General features: G+C 37.5%; 1 protein-coding gene across 2 annotated transcripts in view; it reads left to right on the top strand.

The window, feature by feature from the left end:
* The window catches only part of SV2A (synaptic vesicle glycoprotein 2A), a 197,602-nt gene extending 176,477 nt beyond the window's left edge, over nucleotides 1–21,125 (top strand). For both annotated transcript variants that reach the window (XM_073639416.1, XM_073639418.1), the window contains exons 11-13: nucleotides 7,105–7,311; nucleotides 7,841–8,000; nucleotides 13,103–21,125. In XM_073639416.1, coding sequence (XP_073495517.1) covers nucleotides 7,105–7,311; nucleotides 7,841–8,000; nucleotides 13,103–13,286 — 551 coding nt within the window. In that variant the 3' untranslated portion in view covers nucleotides 13,287–21,125. The remainder of the gene's footprint in view (nucleotides 1–7,104; nucleotides 7,312–7,840; nucleotides 8,001–13,102) is intronic.
* Nucleotides 21,126–23,190: the final 2,065 nt, after the last annotated feature.

Below are 23,190 nucleotides of genomic sequence, written 5' to 3'. Positions count from 1 at the left end.
CCTATATACAAGAATATAACTACTATAATACTGCTCCCTATGTACAAGAATATAACTACAATAACATGGCCCCCTATCTACAAGAATAGAACTACTATAATACTGCCCCTATGTACAAGAATATAACTACTATAATACTGCCCCTATGTACAAGAATATAACTGCTTTAATACTGCACCCTATGTACAAGAATAACACTACTATAATACTGCCCCTATGTACAAGAATATAACTACTGTAATACTGCCCCTATGTACAAGAATATAACTACTATAATACTGCTCCCTGTGTACAAGAATATAACTACTATAATACTGCCCCCTATGTACAAGAATATAACTACTATAATACTGCTCCTATGTACAAGAATATAACTACTATAATACTGCCCCCTATGTACAAGAATATAACTATTATAATACTGCTCCTATGTACAAGAATATGACTACTATAATACTGCCCCTATGTACAAGAATATAACTACTATAATACTGCCCCTATGTACAAGAATATAACTACTATAATATTGACTTCATGTAGAAGACTATAACTACTATAATACTGCCCCTATGTACAAGAATATAAGTACTGTAATACTGCCCCTATGTACAAGAATATAACTACTATAATACTGCCCACTATGTACAAGAATATAACTACTATAATACTGCCCCTATATACAAGAATATAACTACTATAATACTGCTCCTATATACAAGAATATAACTACTATAATACTGCTCCTATATACAAGAATATAACTACTATAATACTGCTCCCTATGTACAAAAATATAACTACTATAATGCTGCTCCTATGTACAAGAATATAACTACTATAATACTGCCCCCTATGTACAAGAATATAACTACTATAATACTGCCCCCTATGTACAAGAATATAACTACTATATTACTGCTCCTATGTACAAGAATATAACTACTATAATACTGCTCCCTATGTAGAAGACTATAACTACTATAATACTACCCCTATGTACAAGAATATAGCTACTATAATACAGCCCCTATGTACAAGAATATAACTACTATAATACTGCCCCCTTTGTACAAGAATATAACTACTATAATACTGCCCCCTATGTACAAGAATATAACTACTATAATACTGCTCCTATGTACTAGAATATAACTACTATAATACTGCTCCCTATGTAGAAGACTATAACTACTATAATACTACCCCTATGTACAAGAATATAGCTACTATAATACAGCCCCTATGTACAAGAATATAACTACTATAATACTGCCCCCTATGTACAAGAATATAACTACTATAATACTGCTCCCTATGTTCAAGAATATAACTACTATAATACAGCCCCTATGTACAAGAATATAACTACTATAATACTGCCCCCTATGTACAAGAATATAACTACTATAATACTGCTCCTATGTACAAGAATATAACTACTATATTACTGCTCCTATGTACAAGAATATAACTACTATAATACTGCCCCTATGTACAAGAATATAACTACTATAATACTGCCCCTATGTACAAGAATATAACTACTATAAAACTGCCCCTATGTCCAAGAATATAACTACTATAATATTGACTCTATGTAGAAGAATATAACTACTATAATACTGCTCCCTATGTACAAGACTATAACTACTATAATACTGCACCTATGTACAAGAATATAAGTACTATAATACTGCCCCTATGTACAAGAATATAAGTACTATAATACTGCTCCCCATGTACAAGAATATAACTACTATAACACTGCTCCTATGTACAAGAATATAACTACTATAATACTGCCCACTATGTACAAGAATATAACTACTATAATATTGACTCTATGTAGAAGAATATAACTACTATAATACTGCTCCCTATGTACAAGACTATAACTACTATAATACTGCCCCTATGTACAAGAATATAAGTACTATAATACTGCCCCTATGTACAAGAATATAAGTACTATAATACTGCTCCCCATGTACAAGAATATAACTACTATAACACTGCCCCCTATGTACAAGAATATAACTACTATAATACTGCTCCCTATGTTCAAGAATATAACTACTATAATACAGCTCCCTATGTACAAGAATATAACTACTATAATACTGCCCCTATGTACAAGAATATAACTACTATAATACTGCTCCCTATGTACAAGATTATAACTACTCTAACACTGCCCCCTATGTACAAGAATATAACTACTATAATACTGCCCCCTATGTACAAGAATATAACTACTATAATACTGCTCCTATGTACAAGAATATAACTACTATAATACTGCCCCTATGTACAAGAATATAACTACTATAATACTGCCCCTATGTACAAGAATATAACTACTATAATACTGCTCCTATGTACAAGAATATAACTACTATAATACTGCCCACTATGTACAAGAATATAACTACTATAATACTGCCCCTATATACAAGAATATAACTACTATAGTACTGCCCCTATGTACACGAATATAACTACTATAATACTGCTCAATATGTACAAGATTATAACTACTCTAACACTGCCCCCTATGTACAAGAATATAACTACTATAATACTGCCCCCTATGTACAAGAATATAACTACTATAATACTGCTCCTATGTACAAGAATATAACTACTATAATACTTCCCCTATGTACAAGAATATAACTACTATAATACTGCCCCTATGTACAAGAATATAACTACTATAATACTGCTCCTATGTACAAGAATATAACTACTATAATACTGCCCACTATGTACAAGAATATAACTACTATAATACTGCCCCTATATACAAGAATATAACTACTATAATACTGCCCCTATGTACATGAATATAACTACTATAATACTGCTCCTATGTACAAGAATATAACTACTATAATACTGCCCACTATGTACAAGAATATAACTACTATAATACTGCCCCTATATACAAGAATATAACTACTATAATACTGCTCCCTATGTACAAGAATATAACTACTATAATACTGTTCCCTATGTACAAGAATATAACTACTATAATACTGCCCCTATGTACAAGAATATAACTACTATAATATGGCTCCTATATACAAGAATATAACTACTATAATACTGCTCCCTATGTACAAAAATATAACTACTATAATACTGCTCCCTATGTACAAAAATATAACTGCTATAATACTGCCCACTATGTACAAGAATATAACTACTATAATACTGCCCCTATATACAAGAATATAACTACTATAGTACTGCCCCTATGTACACGAATATAACTACTATAATACTGCTCAATATGTACAAGATTATAACTACTCTAACACTGCCCCCTATGTACAAGAATATAACTACTATAATACTGCCCCCTATGTACAAGAATATAACTACTATAATACTGCTCCTATGTACAAGAATATAACTACTATAATACTTCCCCTATGTACAAGAATATAACTACTATAATACTGCCCCTATGTACAAGAATATAACTACTATAATACTGCTCCTATGTACAAGAATATAACTACTATAATACTGCCCACTATGTACAAGAATATAACTACTATAATACTGCCCCTATATACAAGAATATAACTACTATAATACTGCCCCTATGTACATGAATATAACTACTATAATACTGCTCCTATGTACAAGAATATAACTACTATAATACTGCCCACTATGTACAAGAATATAACTACTATAATACTGCCCCTATATACAAGAATATAACTACTATAATACTGCTCCCTATGTACAAGAATATAACTACTATAATACTGTTCCCTATGTACAAGAATATAACTACTATAATACTGCCCCTATGTACAAGAATATAACTACTATAATATGGCTCCTATATACAAGAATATAACTACTATAATACTGCTCCCTATGTACAAAAATATAACTACTATAATACTGCTCCCTATGTACAAAAATATAACTGCTATAATACTGCCCACTATGTACAAGAATATAACTACTATAATACTGCCCCTATATACAAGAATATAACTACTATAATACTGCTCCCTATGTACAAGAATATAACTACTATAATACTGCCCCTATGTACAAGAATATAACTACTATAATACTGCCCACTATGTACAAGAATATAACTACTATAATACGGCTCCTATATACAAGAATATAACTACTATAATACTGCTCCCTATGTACAAAAATATAACTACTATATTACTGCTCCTATGTACAAGAATATAACTACTATAATACTGCTCCTATGTACAAGAATATAACTACTATAATACTGCTCCTATGTACAAGAATATAACTACTATAATACTGCCCCTATGTACAAGAATATAACTACTATAATACTGCCCCTATGTACAAGAATATAACTACTATATTACTGCTCCTATGTACAAGAATATAACTACTATATTACTGCTCCTATGTACAAGAATATAACTGCTATAATACTGCTCCTATGTACAAGAATATAACTACTATAATACTGCTCCTATGTACAAGAATATAACTACTATAATACTGCCCCTATGTACAAAAATATAACTACTATAATACTGCCCCTATGTACAAGATTATAACTACTATAATACTGCCTCATATGTACAAGAATATAACTACTATAATACTGCCCCTATGTACAAGAATATAACTACTATAATACTGTCCCCTATGTACAAGAATATAACTACTATAATACTGCTCCTATATACAAGAATATAACTACTATAATACTGCCCATATCTACAAGAATATAACTACTATAATACTGCTCCTATATACAAGAATATAACTACTATAATACTGCCCATATCTACAAGATTATAACTACTATAATACTGCCTCATATGTACAAGAATATAACTACTATAATACTGCTCCCTATGTACAAGAATATAACTACTATAATACTGTCCCCTATGTACAAGAATTTAACTACTATAATACTGCTCCTATATACAAGAATATAACTACTATAATACTGCTCCTATATACAAGAATATAACTACTATAATACTGCTCCTATATACAAGAATATAACTACTATAATACTGCTCCTATGTACAAGAATATAACTACTATAATTCAGCCCCCTATGTACAAGAATATAACTACTATAATACTGCCCCCTATGTACAAGAATATAACTACTATAATACTGCCTCTATGTACAAGAATATAACTACTATAATACTGCTCCTATGTACAAGAATATAACTACTATAATACTGCCCCCATGTACAAGAATATAATTACTATAATACTGCCCCCTATGTACAAGAATATAGCTACTATAATACTGCTCCTATGTACAAGAATATAAGTACTATAATACTCCTCCTATGTACAAGAATATAACTACTATAATACTGCCCCTATGTACCAGAATATAACTACTATAATACTGCTCCTATATACAAGAATATAAGTACTATAATACTGCTCCTATATACAAGAATATAACTACTATAATACTGCTCCTATATACAAGAATATAACTACTATAATACTGCTCCTATGTACAAGAATATAACTACTATAATTCAGCCCCCTATGTACAAGAATATAACTACTATAATACTGCCCCCTATGTACAAGAATATAACTACTATAATACTGCCCCCATGTACAAGAATATAATTACTATAATACTGCTCCTATGTACAAGAATATAACTATAATACTGTCCCTATGTACAAGAATATAACTACTATAATACTGCTCCTATGTACAAGAATATAACTACTATAATACTGCCCCCTATGTACAAGAATATAACTACTATAATACTGCCCCCATGTACAAGAATATAATTACTATAATACTGCTCCTATGTACAAGAATATAACTATAATACTGTCCCTATGTACAAGAATATAACTACTATAATACTGCTCCTATGTACAAGAATATAACTGCTATAATACTGCCCCCTATGTACAAAAATATAACTACTATAATACTGCTCCTATGTACAAGAATATAACTACTATAATTCAGCCCCCTATGTACAAGAATATAACTACTATAATACTGCCCCCTATGTACAAGAATATAACTACTATAATACTGCCCCCATGTACAAGAATATAAGTACTATAATACTGCCCCCTGTGTACAAGAATATAGCTACTATAATACTGCTCCTATGTACAAGAATATAAGTACTATAATACTCCTCCTATGTACAAGAATATAACTACTATAATACTGCCCCTATGTATAAGAATATAACTACTATAATACTGCCCCTATGTACAAGATTATAACTACTATAATACTCCTCCTATGTACAAGAATATAACTACTATAATACTGCCCCTATGTATAAGAATATAACTACTATAATACTGCTCCTATGTACAAGAATATAACTGCTATAATACTGCCCCCTATGTACAAAAATATAACTACTATAATACTGCTCCTATGTACAAGAATATAACTACTATAATTCAGCCCCCTATGTACAAGAATATAACTACTATAATACTGCCCCCTATGTACAAGAATATAACTACTATAATACTGCCCCCATGTACAAGAATATAAGTACTATAATACTGCCCCCTGTGTACAAGAATATAGCTACTATAATACTGCTCCTATGTACAAGAATATAAGTACTATAATACAGCCCCTATGTACTAGAATATAACTACTATAATACTGCTCCTATGTACAAGAATATAAGTACTATAATACTCCTCCTATGTACAAGAATATAACTACTATAATACTGCCCCTATGTATAAGAATATAACTACTATAATACTGCCCCTATGTATAAGAATATAACTACTATAATACTCCTCCCATGTACAAGAATATAACTACTATAATACTGCCCCTATGTATAAGAATATAACTACTATAATACTGCCCCTATGTATAAGAATATAACTACTATAATACTGCCCCTATGTATAAGAATATAACTACTATAATACTGCCCCTATGTACAAGATTATAACTACTATAATACTGCCCCTATGTATAAGAATATAACTACTATAATACTGCCCCTATGTACAAGATTATAACTACTCTAACACTCATTTCATCTGTGTCATTATCACTTTTGCTCTTGATTTTCAGACCTGTTTGACTATAAGTTCATCAATAGTCGGATTATTAACAGCACGTTCCTGCACAGTAAGGAGGGATGCCAGCTCGACTTTAGCGATGACATTAATAATGCCTACATGATCTACTTTGTGAGTTTCTTGGGGACTCTGGCAGTTTTACCTGGCAATATTGTCTCCGCTCTACTCATGGACAAGATTGGGCGTCTTCGTATGCTGGGTAAGATACCAAATGCTCTGACAAAGGAGTTACTTTTGGGTCATTTTATTTTTGATAATCACTAACATTAGAGCTTCTTACTTTTATTGAAGAGGATGTCCGTGTTGGGCAATCTCTTGATGATGGCCGGTTTTCTATGCCCCATAGCCCTGCTTCGGGGTGGCATTGCCGGGTTTTGAAGAAACAAAGGACGGCCAGGCAGCTTAGCACTGGTTGTGTGTCAAAGAACTTGTGAAGGCAGTTGTAGATAATATAAAAACCACAATACTCTTATACTGGCCACTTAGCCCCTGTGGTGCTGCAACATCTGAGCAGTTAGTAATCTTATCAGCCGCAACAACACAATTCTGGAGTGCTAGTGGGTTATCTAGCTGCAATACTAGATGTAGCCTGTGCACAAATGTGGAGCTGTTTTTTTGGAAGAAAGCCGTTTTTTCTATTAATTATGCTTTAATTAATCTAATAATCATGTGATGGAAGCCTACCGACTGATGGGATACACACCTGACTTCTTTGTCTATGTTCCTAGCTGGTTCCAGTGTCATGTCGTGCATTAGCTGCTTCTTCCTATTTTTCGGGAACAGTGAATCGGCCATGATTGCGCTCCTCTGCCTCTTCGGTGGAGTCAGTATTGCATCTTGGAATGCTCTGGATGTCCTGACGGTGGAGCTCTACCCCTCAGACAAAAGGTAAATGGCTCTTCTTTCTTAAACTGATCATTCATTCTCAAAATGCTCAATTCACAGGTAAAATCTGTCTTCAGTGAATACTGATTTTCCTTTTACTAAGATGGGAGAGGACAGTTGGTGCTCACAAAGTTCTGTGGAGAACTGTAACTGTCATTTCAGGACAACTTGCTGTAGACTGTACGGTGTCTGCCTCTAGCTCCTCCACCTCAGTCTGTATCTGCCTCTACCTCCTCCCCCTCAGCCTGTATCTGCCTCTACCTCCTCCCCCTCAGCCTGTATCTGCCTCTACCTCCTCCCCCTCAGTCTGTATCTGCCTCTAGCTCCTCCCCCTCAGTCTGTATCTGCCTCTACCTCCTCCTCCTCAGTCTGTATCTGCCTCTACCTCCTCCCCCTCAGCCTGTATCTGCCTCTACCTCCTCCCCCTCAGTCTGTATCTGCCTCTAGCTCTTCCCCCTCAGTCTGTATCTGCCTCTACCTCCTCCCCCTCAGCCTGTATCTGCCTCTACCTCCTCCCCCTCAGTCTGTATCTGCCTCTACCTCCTCCCCCTCAGCCTTTATCTGCCGCTACCTCCTCCTCCTCAGCCTGTATCTGCCTCTACCTCCTCCCCCTCAGTCTGTATCTGCCGCTACCTCCTCCTCCTCAGTCTGTATCTGCCTCTACCTCCTCCCCCTCAGTCTGTATCTGCCTCTACCTCCTCCCCCTCAGTCTGTATCTGCCTCTACCTCCTCCCCCTCAGTCTGTATCTGCCTCTACCTCCTCCCCCTCAGTCTGTATCTGCCTCTACCTCCTCCCCCTCAGTCTGTATCTGCCGCTACCTCCTCCCCCTCAGTCTGTATCTGCCTCTACCTCCTCCCCCTCAGCCTGTATCTGCCTCTACCTCCTCCCCCTCAGTCTGTATCTGCCTCTAGCTCTTCCCCCTCAGTCTGTATCTGCCTCTACCTCCTCCCCCTCAGCCTGTATCTGCCTCTACCTCCTCCCCCTCAGTCTGTATCTGCCTCTACCTCCTCCCCCTCAGCCTTTATCTGCCGCTACCTCCTCCTCCTCAGCCTGTATCTGCCTCTACCTCCTCCCCCTCAGTCTGTATCTGCCGCTACCTCCTCCTCCTCAGTCTGTATCTGCCTCTACCTCCTCCCCCTCAGTCTGTATCTGCCTCTACCTCCTCCCCCTCAGTCTGTATCTGCCTCTACCTCCTCCCCCTCAGTCTGTATCTGCCGCTACCTCCTCCTCCTCAGTCTGTATCTGCCTCTACCTCCTCCCCCTCAGTCTGTATCTGCCTCTACCTCCTCAGCCTGTTTCTGTCTCTAGCTCCCCCCCTCAGCCTGTATCTGTCTCTAACTCCTCCTCTTCAGCCTGTATCTGCCTCTACCTCCTCCCCCTCAGTCTGTATCTGCCTCTACTTCCTCCCCCTCAGTCTGTATATGTCTCTACCTCCTTTCCCTCAGGATGTATCTGCCTCTACCTTCTCCCCCTCAGTCTGTATCTGCCTCTACCTCCTCCTCCTCAGCCTGTATCTGTCTCTAGCTCCTCCCCCTCATTCTGTATCTGTCTCTACCTCTTTCCCCTCAGCCTGTATCTGCCTCTAGCTCCTCCCCATCAGCCTGTATCTGCCTCTACCTCCTCCCCCTCAGCCTGTATCTGCCTCTACCTCCTCCTCCTCAGCCTGTGTCTGCCTCTATCTCCTCCACGTCAGCCTGTATCTGCCTCTACCTCCTCCCCCTCAGCCTGTATCTGCCTCTAGCTCCTCCCCCTCAGCCTGTGTCTGCCTCTACCTCCTCCTCCTCAGTCTGTATCTGTCTCTACCTCCTCCCCTAAGGCCTGTGTCTGGCTCCAGCTCCTCCCCCTTAGCCTGTGTCTGGCTCAAGCTCCTCCCCTAAGGCCTGTGTCTGGCTCCAGCTCCTCCCCCTTAGCCTGTGTCTGGCTCAAGCTCCTCCCCGTCAGCCTGTATCTGCTTCCACCTCCTCCCTCTTCCATAGAATTTTAAAAGCACCAACCGTCATTTCCTATCTCAGAAGTGTGAAAATCTGTCTTCACTGAATATAGATTTTGCTGCTTATTGAGATTGAAAAATCAATCCAGGAGGAGAAAGAAGCAGATTTTTCTGATAACATATATTAACAAGTTGCTTACTTTCATTTGTACTATTGATTTATGAAATAAAAATTAAAATGGCGGTTTCTCCCAGTCATAGCCTGCCAAATCATTCCTCCCAATACTTGCTGACCTTGTGCCATTATTTAGGATAGCTTTCAAAGTGAAATACTCTCCAGTTTTTGGATTCTGCAGAGTAATGCCATAGGAGTGTCTCATTCTGTCAATTAGAAAAAAATGGCTGCCTTCTTCTAAAACAGCGCCACCCCTGTCTAGAGGTTGTATCTGGCATTAAAGTGAAAGGGGCAAAACTACAATACCACAAACAACCTGTTGACAAAGGTGGCACTGCTTTGAGAAAAAGGCAACCGTATCTTTTTCTAATTCTGGACAACTCCTTTAATAATATAACATTAGTATGAAGTGTGTAGCCATGCTCAATATGGGCAACTAATAAACTGTGAATAGTGTTGGAGGGTCATTTACTTTACAGATGAGTCACCACAATATCTATGTCTCCATGTTTAAAGGGAAATTCATTTTTAAAGGGGTCACTAAAAGCAAAAATATTTTGTGAAAAGATACATTAGAGAAATTTAATTTTTTAAGAGAATGTATCAACCGAACATTATCTACTCTTATTTTTAATTTTTGTATTTTTTTTACATTATTTTTCCTCTTTTGATCTGTATTAGGAATAAATTAGACATATTGCAATTTTCACACTGGCCACTAGGGTTATTTTACCTGGATACTTCCTGTTGGTTCAGGAAATACACATGTATATTAACACCAATAGAATGACTCCACCCCTATCTTGTATTGAAGCGTCTAATGAGTGTGTCCAAAAGTCATTGTGAAGGGAGGGGGAGCTGTGATATAACCTATAGTGATTGGTGGATCTTGTGTTATCCACTGAATATAGAGGTATAATCAGTCATTGTACAGGAAGAAGAGGAGGAGGTGAGCTGTGATATAGCCTATAGTGATTGGTGGATCTTGTGTTATCCACTGAATATAGAGGTATAATCAGTCATTGTACATGAAGAAGAGGCGGAGAGCTGTGACATCACCTATTGTGATTGGTGGATTTTGTGTTATTAGCTGTATATAGAGGTGTTATCAGTCATTGTACAGGAGGAGGAGGAGGTGAGCTGTGACATCACCTATTGTGATTGGTGGATCTTGTGTTATTAGCTGTATATAGAGGAGTTATTAGTCATTGTACAGGAGGAGGAGAGCTGTGACATCACCTATTGTGATTGGTGGATCTTGTGTTATCTACTGTATATAGAGGAGTTATCAGTCATTGTACAGGAGGAGGAGGTGAGCTGTGACATCACCTATTGTGATTGGTGGATCTTGTGTTATTAGCTGTATATAGAGGAGTTATTAGTCATTGTACAGGAGGAGGAGAGCTGTGACATCACCTATTGTGATTGGTGGATCTTGTGTTATTTACTGTATATAGAGGAGTTATCAGTCATTGTACAGGAGGAGGAGATGAGCTGTGACATCACCTATTGTGAATGGTGGATCCTGTGTTATCTACTGTATAAAGAGGAGTTATTAGTCATTGTACAGAAAGAGGTGAGCTGTCACATCACCTAATGTGATTGGTGGATCCTGTATTATCTACTGTATATAGGGGTGTTATCAGTCATTTTACAGGAGGGAGAGAAGGTGAGCTGTGACTACACAAAATCCAATATTCACAATAGGTGATATCTACAATATATAGAAGTGTTATCAATCATTGTACAGGAGGAGAGGAGGAGGTGAGCTGTGACATCACCTATTGTGAATATTGGATCTTGTGTTATCTACTGTATATAGAGGTGTTATCAATCATTTTACAGGAGGAGGTGAGCTGTGACATCACCTATTGTGAATGGTGGATCCTATGTTATCTACTGTATATAGGGGTGTTATCAGTCATTGTACAGGAGGAGGTGGGCTGTGACATCACCTATTGTGAATGGTGGATCCTGTGTTATCTACTGTATATAGAGGTGTGATCAGTCATTATAAAGGAGGAGGAGGTGAGCTGTGACATCGCCTATTGTGAATGGTGGATCCTGTGTTATCTACTGTATATAGAGGTGTTATTGGTCATTGTACAGGAGGAGGAGGTGAGCTTTGACATCAGCTATTGTGAAAGGTAGATCCTGAGTTATCTACTGTATATAGAGGTGTTATCAGTCATTGCACAGGAGGAGGAGGAGGTGAGCTCTGGCATCATCTATTGTGAATGTTGGATCCTGTGTTATATACTGTATATAGAGGTGTTATCAGTCATTGTACAGGAGGAGGAGGAGGTGAGCTGTGATATTACCTATTGTGAATTGTGGATCCTGTGTTATCTACTGTATATAGAGGTGTTATCAGTCATTGTACAGGAGGAAGAGGAGGTGAGCTGTGATATTACATATTGTGAATGGTTGTTCCTGTGTTATCGACTGTATATAGAGGTGTTATCAGTCATTGTACAGGAGGAGGAGGTGAGCTGTGACATTGCCTATTGTGAATGGTGGATCCTTTATCAACTGTGTATAGATGTGCTACCTGTCATTGTAATCCTGCCTCTGATAATAATGAGACTGCTGAAAAGTCTTCTGTGAAGAACAAGACGTATAAGGCTAAACGAGGCCTAGTGGCCACTCTACATCATTAGAGCAACTCGGAGGACAATCGGTGGGATGACTTGCTTTCGGCGATCCATTTTTATGGCATTTCGACTTTCTGGGAGTTTTCTGGAAGCAAAAAGAAGCTGCAAACGATGAATGCAGTTCTGAAAGACCAGCGATGTTCAATAAGAGTATGTTTCACAGAAGGCCACGAAGGCGGAAGACATTGTGTACAAATAGGCCCCCATACCTATTAGATCAAAGTAGGTCCAACCCGTTGAGTTTTGACTCGTAGGTGCTTACCGAATCTCGACTCATTGCGATACACGATATAAAATGTACCATCCAAAATATTCTAAAAACTGTTCATTTGTGTTTCTTCACAGAACCACCGCCTTTGGATTCCTGAATGCCCTGTGCAAGTTGGCTGCTGTCCTGGGGATAAGCATTTTCACCTCCTTCGTGGGGGTAGCAAAAGCAGTGCCCATCCTCCTGGCTTCTGCTGCTTTGGCACTGGGTAGCTTTTTAGCCCTAAAACTGCCAGAAACTCGAGGCCAGGTGCTTCAGTGAGATTCGCCATCATGAAAAAAAAAAATAAGAGTAGATTAGTAGACACTGTGAAATGTCTTTTTTTTTTCTTTGCCATGTTTGGGGCCCCTTTCCATTTCTCTCTTTCCAGAAATGTGTGGTAAAACAATATGCATATGTGTCAATGAAAATGTAATAACGATCGAACACGTTTGCACTATTCTAAGTTTCAAAGCTTCTTCCATGATCGGGGATTAGAAGCACTAGACTTTGTGTATAGCAGAGATTTTAGGTTCTAGATAGCCCTAGCTAAAGACAATACTCAAATGTTGTGTTTCCCTCACTTCTAGTCATTGAAAAGAACATATCATTTGCTCTTCGAGACATGCGAGGAGCTTGAATTCATTCTAGATACTACTAGAAACTGGTTAAAAAAGGATTAGTCTAAATAAGTGTCATTTAACCAGTGGCTCATTGGCAAAAATATATAGAACCTTTTCTAGATTTGTGTTCTCCAACTCATGGCTCTACTAGTGTTTGAAAACGAAAACTCTTAATACGCTATACGTTCATCCTAGAGAACCGGAGAATGGGGATCATTGATCTAGAAAAAGTTGAATTTTTGCCACAGCCGATGAGCTTACGGAATGAAGAATACTGTTCTAGATAATACTAGCTTCTAAAAACTAATTATATTTATTCTGATATGTACATTCTACTGAATGGAGAACCTGATGTTTGTCCTGTATAGTACTATATATGGAAAGGGTACTAAAGGCCCTTTACAATCATGTTGGTTCGTTATGGGTACAGGAAGAATCCAAAAGTTGTTCTGGGTTGTATGGATAGTAAAATAGGTGGGGGTAGTAATGGATTCTTAAGATAATACAATCATCTTGGTTGGTAATGGGTACTGAAAGGCTCTTAGAAATGCTCAGGTTGGGTCCTGAGTAGTGATGAGCGAGTATGTTCGGTTAACCCTTTTGGCGAGTATGCTCGGGCGAGTATCTTCAGCGTACTCGGTGATATGTTTGAATCACTCCTGTGTGCATGATTTGCAACTGTTGAGGAATGCTTCTTTCTTAAGAATTCCTCACATGTATTAAAGCTGTCAAACAGTCGCAAGTCATGCACACGGGAGCGATTCAAACATATCACCGAGTACGCTGAAGATAGTCGGTACTTACCCGAGCATACTCGCCGAAAGGGTTAACCGAACATACTCGCTCATCACTAGTCCTGAGATATCAGACAGTAGTTCCAGAAAAGAATCCTAGAATAGTTTTCTGTTGTAGTAAATTCCGAAGACCTCTACAGTATATCATTTTTTTTTAAGTACGGGGAAGTAATGATTCTACAATAGTTCTAGATTGAAGTGGATCCGAGAGGATCCTACAGAGGTTTTGGTTGTAATAAACTGAAAAATCCTACATTTTTGTTTGTAAAAGATACTGAAAGGATCCCACACTGGTTCTAGATTATAATCGATTCCTGCGTATGTTACAGTACTTCTAAAATGTAATTGATTCTGGAGAATCCTACAGTAGTTCTGGGTTGTAATCGAGTCTGAAGGATCCTACAATCATTTTGGTTATTAATGGGTACAGAGAGGATCCACAGTAGTTCTAGATTGTAATTAGTTCTGGAGGATGCCACCAGTAATTCTACATTGATTATGAATGATCTTACAGTTGATTTGGGTTGTAAATAGGTCTAAAGGATCCTACTAACATTTTGGCTAGTAATGGCTACTGAAAGGATCCCACAGTAGTTCTAGATCATAATTGATTTTGTAGGATCCTACAGTAGTTTTGGGTTATAATTAGGTCTGAAGGATCCTACTAATATTTTGGCCATAATGGATACTGAAAGGACCCTGCTGTAGTTCTAGATTGTAATCAGTTCTGGAGGATACTACAGTAGTTGTACATTGTAGTTGATTCCGAAGGATCCTACAGTTGTTTTGGGTTGTAATGGAGTCTGAAGGATCCTTGTAACATTTTGATTGGTAATGGGTACTGAAAGGATCCCAAACTAGTTCTAGATTGTAATTGATTAGAGTGGATCCTTCAGTATTTCTGGGCTCTAATGGGTCCTAACGAATTCTACATTAGGTTTGGGTTCTAATGAATACCCTAAAATAAATTTGGTTAGTACTGAAGGGATCCCACAGTTGCGCAAGGTTCAACTGTATTAATAGGAGCTGTTCAGACTAGATCAAGAACCACTAGAACAAAAATACTAGAAACTCTAAATGCCCATATAGACCTTTTTTTAACCTGAAATTATCTATACTATCAATGTCTATCCAGGTGTGAGGAACACAAATCTGAATATAAAGAGTTTTTACATGTGAAAATGTCCTCTTTGCAACCAAAGTGCATCGGTGCCTATGTAGCCGGGAAGCTTATTTTCACAGAAAAAAATATGTTTTTTTGGGGGGTGGGGGGTGGGAGGAGGGAGCAGAAGTAGGCTAACCTATAGAAGAACTAGCCTCATCCAAACTGCGGGTAATAGATTTATTATAATGATTATTTAGTAAATTGTTGACCATGTGTTATGTTTACAAGGACCTCAAAAGATGGCCACATTCAGGGCCGGTGGTGGGTAACATAATAGGGAGATCTATTCATTGTTTAGATATTTATTAAAATATGTTCTGTCCTTCAAAAAAACAAAAAAAACAAAAGTTTTTAGCCGAAAAAATTTTTTTGAAAGAGAAGAGGCGGAAAAAATCTGCACCGCTTGTCTTGGGAGTGAGGGGGTGAAATCCAATCCACCCAATTTACTTGCCCTCTCTTCGAATGGACGCTAAATACATAATAGGCAAAAATAGTAGTGCTTGATTTTATTATTTTTTTTAAATGTCATGATTTATTAATTTTTTATTTCTTTTTAACATTGTTTCCTAATATGACTGAGAAAAGCACAGAAATATGACCAGCTCCGAAAAAAAATTAACGAAACATTCCATGAAATGATGGCACATTCCGTTGTATGACACAATAAGTAGATTTTGTATTTTCTTTTTTTTTTTTACTTTTGTTAATTCTGAATTTATGCTAATGGTTGTAACATACCAAATTCTCAACATAGCGGGATGGATTAGAATGTAATCATGGGGAGGGGATGGATTAGGGCTTGGCCCAGTTATGTCCTAAATTTTAATTTGATACTATGGGTACACATCGAAAAGACAAGTCCCACAGGAAAGTTAAAGATGGCCCCTACTAAGGTGTTGGGTTTTACTAGCTAGATTTTTTTCCTCCCTTCATCTCGGCACCTTTGGGCTAATTTTTTACTCCGTTCTTTTCGAATGATGCAAATCCTTTAGAGTGGTGGACACGTTTTTGCCACCAAGAAGATAGGACCAATCTGGGTGCTGGCTCTCTACAATCCACATTAGCTGAATGGCCTGATTCAATAGTATTTATATCCTTATTGAGAGTTTTTTTTTAGGTTCGAAAAAGGAAAAATTTAAATAAGCAACATAGAAATGAAATCTAAAAATTTTAACATTCTAATTAACCATTGTCACGAAATAACCCCATAAGCAAAGGTATCTAAAAGTAAAAATAGAAAAGAATAATAATTTCACTGTATATTCTAATTAATCGTTATGCCAAAAACATAACTGTGTTCAAAAGTAAAAAAAAATAGAAATAAATAATTGACCAATGTTTTGAGCTAATCCGAAATGATAAATGTGTCCAAAAATAATAATAAAAAAAATAATTTTTGGACCCATTTCTAGTTTACATTATTAAAAGTCAACTCACATGTCTAAAACAAAAAAGAAAAACTAATGGGTCCTTAGAATATTTGTCCTTTTTTTTACTAGATGTAGTGGTGAGACATAACCACTTCGAAAGATGTCAAAACTAATATGTGATTTCTTCCTCTGCCTCCCAACGCACCCTTGCTTTAGTATAAATCTTAGTATATTGTAAAATAGTTTATTTTGTTAAAAAAACTCTGTTTTTGCAAGTGGACGTCTAGAAGTGAGGCCCCTTTTATGTATGATGTGAGCAGCATCTGTAGGTCGTCATTGTACAGCGTCTCTAAAAAAAGCACTGCATGCCTGTTTAGTGCCATATCCCGAGCTGGCAGACTTAGTAGTAGACGCATTTTTACATCTTAATGAAATTAATGTGACTGTAAGGAAAATAAAATAAATAGTTTATTTATATAATATAAATGGTCATTTTGCCACCATTTGTATAATATTGTAAATATATAGGTATATATGGGAAATTACAGTGAAAAAAGCTATTAGCTATTGACTTCATAGAAATACTCACAATATTTGTACATGGTATGGAATTCCTTACAGCATATCTAGATGTAATGTGTGCATATCTTCAAAGATTTCTTCTAATGGGAGACTTTGTTTTTGGAAATCAAAAGCGCACTAGAAAAATCCAGACAGGCGGGTGCCCATTGGCCATGACTTCACTACAGTTGACTGGCATGAAGTTGTAGCTAAAATACTGGAGATCTTAGATAGGCCATTTATCAACATTTCCGGGGTACAGTCAAAATTTACCTAAGGAGTTGATTTTGGTGCCTCTTGGTCTTGGCAATCTGTAAATCAAAATCGAGTTGAGTTTGAACCCATAGATCAAGTTGGTTGACTTTGACTTGAGTTTACTTTGGTGCCTCTTGATCTCACCGATCAGGTTGGTTGACTTTGAGGAGTTGACTTGGATGCCTCTTGGTCCCACTGATCAGGTTGGTTGACTTTGAGGAGTTGACTTTGGTGCCTCTTGGTCCCACTGATCAGGTTAGTTGACTTTGAAGAGTTGAATTTGGTGCCTCTTGGTCCCACCGATCAGGTTCGTTGACTTTGGGTTGACTTTGTTGCCTCTATGACCCATAGATAGGTTGGTCCACTTTTAGCAGTTGATTTTTTTGCCTCCTGGACCTATTTTAGTGTCCTGTAGTGTTTAAAGTCTTTAGGATAGATCCTCAAAAAAAAATAGAAGAAAAAATCTAAAATTTTAAACTTAAGTAAAAAACTCAAGGACCAATTGTAAAATGTTGACCAAGTCTTCTACTATGAATCACCTGCTGCTTTATCACACCTTGCAGCCTACTCATGTTAATAGGCTGTGTCTTACCTTTGAGCAAATGTGTTTGTGGATCTTCATGACATAATGGTAGTGTCGTACTTGACTACTCTGCTATACTGTATACAAGTCTAGGAGGATGTAGACATATTCTCTTTTAAATTAAATGTGATAACTTTTAAGACAAAAAAGCATGGGCCATTATCGAGCACAAGCCTTTTTCGTCAATGCAACTAGAGCAGAAAGCACAAATGTTGACCTATTTCTTGTACTCCTCTCAATGGAGGATTAATTTGTGTGTGTCTGTATTGACTGCAACTATTCTAATTATGTGTTCTCAAATTTCCCCATGCTGGTCCTTCTTAGCAAAACTATGTACTAATCTGTACAGAAATGTAAAGCTAAAAAAAAAATGCAAAATCAAACTATTTTTCGATGGTTGGTATTAATTGTATGTAACAAGGCCGTATCTTGCGTCTTTGTGTTGTGGCCATGCTTATTGTTCACTAGGATTGTTCTATATTGTTTTCATGTTAGTGAATAGGAAAATAAAAAATTCCTTTTAGATCATAACTACCCTCTACAGACACGTAAATCACATCAGCAGATGTCAATGGATGTCTAGATACAATTTTCCTTTTTTCAAACATATGAAAAAAAAAATTCATACTAAATTGTTTTAAATCGTAGAACAATGCATCCAAATTCATTACTTGCGCTATATATTTGGGATTTTATGCTGGGAGACATCAGCTCTGCTCTACTACATAAGCAAGAGCGAGTAGCACCTTCAATTTGAAAAGGAACGTCGTCAATATAGCGGCACCAAATTAAAGCTAACCAAGAGTTTCAATTAAAGGACTTGGAATCATGACGGAATTCCAAATTTCAGATGATTATTGTATTGGAAGACTAAAAATGCCTATTTCTTTGACTTTCTAACAGGGTCTTATATATATATAAAATCCAAAGACATGATTTCCTATGGAAAGCTAAACTCTGGCTACCTTCACTTATTCTCATGACATCTCTGATGTGAAATCCTTTAGTGCAAATTCCAATTAGTGATTGCATCCATTACATAGACATTTTAACTCATTCCTTTTAGAGATTTATCCCAGAAAAAGACAAAAACATTTGTCTAAAATTTCGTAGACAAGGAATATTGCATTGGTAGAAAAGAATCTTTATTGTGAAAAGTAAAACCTGAAGAAACTTCATGAATTTTTGGGAAGAAATGCCATTTTAAACTTAGTGAACTACGTAAAATTCGATATTCTCGAATACCGTTGGGTTTTGTAAATACAGCAGTGTATAGAGACTTACAAATACACTGAACATTTGGTTTGGAGAATATAAAGAAAATCAGCTGGAATTTTTTTTTGTGTCCATGTTGAAAAGTGACTGATGACACAATGTGTTACTTCATGCAAGAGACGTTCTTTTGATGAACATGTGGAAGCCGGTTACTTGAAATGGACATTAGGTAACTAAAGGACACACAAAAATGAACATGAACAAATCACACCGTCGTCATCAGTTTGCCATGAACAACATTGTGACAATCAGTTTGTGTGCCGTGTATACGTCACCTGTCATTTTTTTGCCAAATATTTTTATACTTTTTTTTTTCAGTTTGTCGTCTTTCTTGCTGTACCAATTTGTTCGACAATAACTTATGATGCAATAGTGGTAGATGTGTATTAGGATATGATAATATGACAGAGATGGAGGAAGTACGGTGGCTGAGAGGTGGGTCACGTCAGGAGTTGTTCAAAAATTCTCAATAAGCAATAATGGACTGATGGAGTAGGAGAAATATATTGCAATGAAGGATGGTATGTGCTCAACCCGGGACAATGTTAACTTGAACCTGGTGCTTTAATTATCTTAGAGGGTTGCTTATTTTCTAGCCAAATTTATCCAAAGCTCTTAATGGTTTCGACCTAAGCAATGATAAAATGGAGTCAGGAGCTATACAGTGGGAACATTTAAGATTACTTAAAGTAGGACATTGTCAAATTTTGGCTAGAAAGTGGCCAACCACTCTAAAAGATTAAGTGAATAGATTGTTGAACCAGCAACCCAAAAAAATTCTTGGAAGTTTTTTATTCAGATTAGGTAGGCTTTCGAAAATTTGACCAATTTCAGACGGCAATATTGTTTTGTACCAATATCGAACAGGTGGATCAAAAAGGATATAAAAAAAATTGACTTAGAAGTTTGTGAAGATCTTGTATTTCCAACTAGAAGTTGATATATACTGGACACTAACCTAGGAAACATTTTTAAGCCAAACTATGGTTATTCCATCTTGGAAGACCAGAGATATTTGCGAAATTGTAAAAGACCAAAGGTCAAGATTTTTTAGGATGAAGACAATACTACGTCTACGTAGAGTATTTTACATTTCAGAAAGACAACTCCCGACCAGAACTTACCTCCGGCTCCGTACTCCTCGGGTCTCTCTACGTTTTCTCGTCTTCAATCCATTCTTTGTAGTAGTTGGTCTCCACATACGTAGTACTGTCTGTTTGCAAACTGTACCGTGCCGTAGTTTATAGATGTTTGTAAAGAACAGAGGTATGAAAAAATTTTACAAATCTGTGTCTTGAAACAAAAAAAAAAAGATCCAATTTGTCTATAATGAAGTGAATAGTTATATGGGAGGTAATTTATTGTCATGCCGATACGGTGCTGTGGAAGGTGTATGAAAATCCATACTCCCTGGAATCCAGTTCATCTCTCTTGTGCAACAATCCGGTTCCAGGGTGAAATAAAATATCAATAAATATATGTCCACAAGTGATAAGCGGCGTTAGTCCTGGTTCATGTGTCCATAAATGTCATGAAGTCTTGACCACTACAAGCTGTCATAATGTCGAAAGAGAGATCCAAGGTTGGTTCAAGTGGACCTATGACGTGCCAAACTGGCAGTTGCGTAACTAGAGTTCTATGGGCACAGGTGCAAAATTTGTTGGACCTGGCCACCCTTCCCCATCCCCGCGGATGTTGATCAGATGCATGGGCCCTTATAACGTTCTAAATCCTATAAGGACATATGTATTGCCCCACCTCCCCCATTATGTAGTAATGTCCCCCTTCCTGGTATATATGTCCCCCATCATGGGTCCCTTCCTGGTATATATGTCCCCCATCATGGGCCCATTTCTGGTATTTATGTCCCCCATTCTGTATATGTCCCTGTTCTTCCACTGTTCTTTAACGCATAAAAATAAAATGATTCTACTCACATTGCCCCCGCTCTTACGCAGTGCAGAGTCCTCTTCTGTAGCCAGCAGCTGACTTCAACGTGAAAGCGACGGGCAGCGCATGCGCCCCCAGTAACTGGATCGCCAATGTCAGCTGCCAGCCTATAATTGGCCAGCAGCTTGCATTTCTAACCGGCCATTTCTAGTTTCTCATTTCACATTGCATTTCAGCTGAATGGGCTTCCTCGGATGCATATCCAGCTGAAATAAGTGGCGCACAGGCCCGGTTGCACCATCTGTGGCTGCGATCATTACATGGTAAGGATTGTGCTGCTGATTTTTTTTTAAGGGGCAGATACCTTACCACTCCTGTTTTGATTCTTATAAAGTCTCCACTTGTCTACATGTCGTATTCCCATCTCAACACACAGGAAATGTCCGTTCTACTAACCACAGCAATCACCCGGCTTTGCCATTGATGGGCTTTTCCTGTGTATCGAGAAGGACCAAAAAGCAGGGACCCAAAGAGTGTTAAAACTGGAATGGAGAGGGGTTGTTTTTTTTAGAAACAATATTTATTCGGCTGTGCAACCCCTTTACATTTTACATATAAGCAGGAGCTTGTGGGGTCCAGTCTCAGCCTTCTGCATGGGCTCTCACATTTGGCCTTGAGCTCCTTCATGTGCCATACAAAATATCAACAATTAGTCATAATAAGATAGGTGCAAAATATATGGACAGCCTTATAAAAGGTTACTCCAGTGAGTTTTATGATCACCCATTAAACAGTCCCAGATCACATTTTTGGGTGGCTCCTACACTGGATCCTCGCGGGCCATACTGATAATAGGCAAGAGTTTTCTTCACACTGTGGCTCCAAGTTGGACAAAAGCCATAGCAGCAGCCCAAAAACATCTCTCGTGCCCATCAGGTTAACCCTTTGTGGTCCTACATTTAATAAGGAATTTACAACCTGTTAATATACAGACCAAACCCAGGATAAAGTTTCTTTCTTGTACCTTTGTGTATCCACCAGCATGGAGCTGAATGAGCGGTCCTATTCTTTTCTCCTAAAACGACATGTCCTAGTAGCACCTTGCTTCTCCTCAGTTCTGCAGGCCTCTGCTCTCCTGTGTGCTTCCTGACAGAGAAGGATAGATCTCAGCATATACACTTTTTATTTCTATGGACGAGGTGACCATTGATAGTTTTGATTGTTGCGGCTGTGAACTATTTGACCAATCTTCATTACTATGTACAAATTCCATGTTTCATTGGTGTTTCATGGGGATCTTCAGACCTTCCTCACGCCCTCTCCTGCATGCATAGCCGAGCTGTGCTACAAAACGGCCATCAGGGCATTGAGGTTGCCCCAAGATGGTATGGGGCACGTTTTATTACGCTGGGTCATAGGGTCATCTGTTTCTCATGAATAAGACAGGGTCATTAGGTGCAAGTACTGCTGGTATCAGTGGGTTCTTCAGCATAGCCTAGCTGAACGGTGCTACAGGTGCATCTCACTAAATTCGATAATCAAAAAGTTAATTTATTTCAGTTCTTCAATACAAAAAGTGAAACTCCTATATTATATAGTCATTACACACAGAGTGATCTATTATATAGAGTCATTACACACAGAGGGATCTATTATATAGAGTCATTACA

Source organism: Phyllobates terribilis, unplaced genomic scaffold (genome assembly GCF_046119375.1).
Source record: "Phyllobates terribilis strain yellow unplaced genomic scaffold, ASM4611937v1 Scaffold_7__3_contigs__length_470593459, whole genome shotgun sequence".
NCBI classification, from domain to species: Eukaryota; Metazoa; Chordata; class Amphibia; order Anura; family Dendrobatidae; genus Phyllobates; species Phyllobates terribilis.
This window is presented reverse-complemented; position numbering and strand designations above follow the sequence as displayed.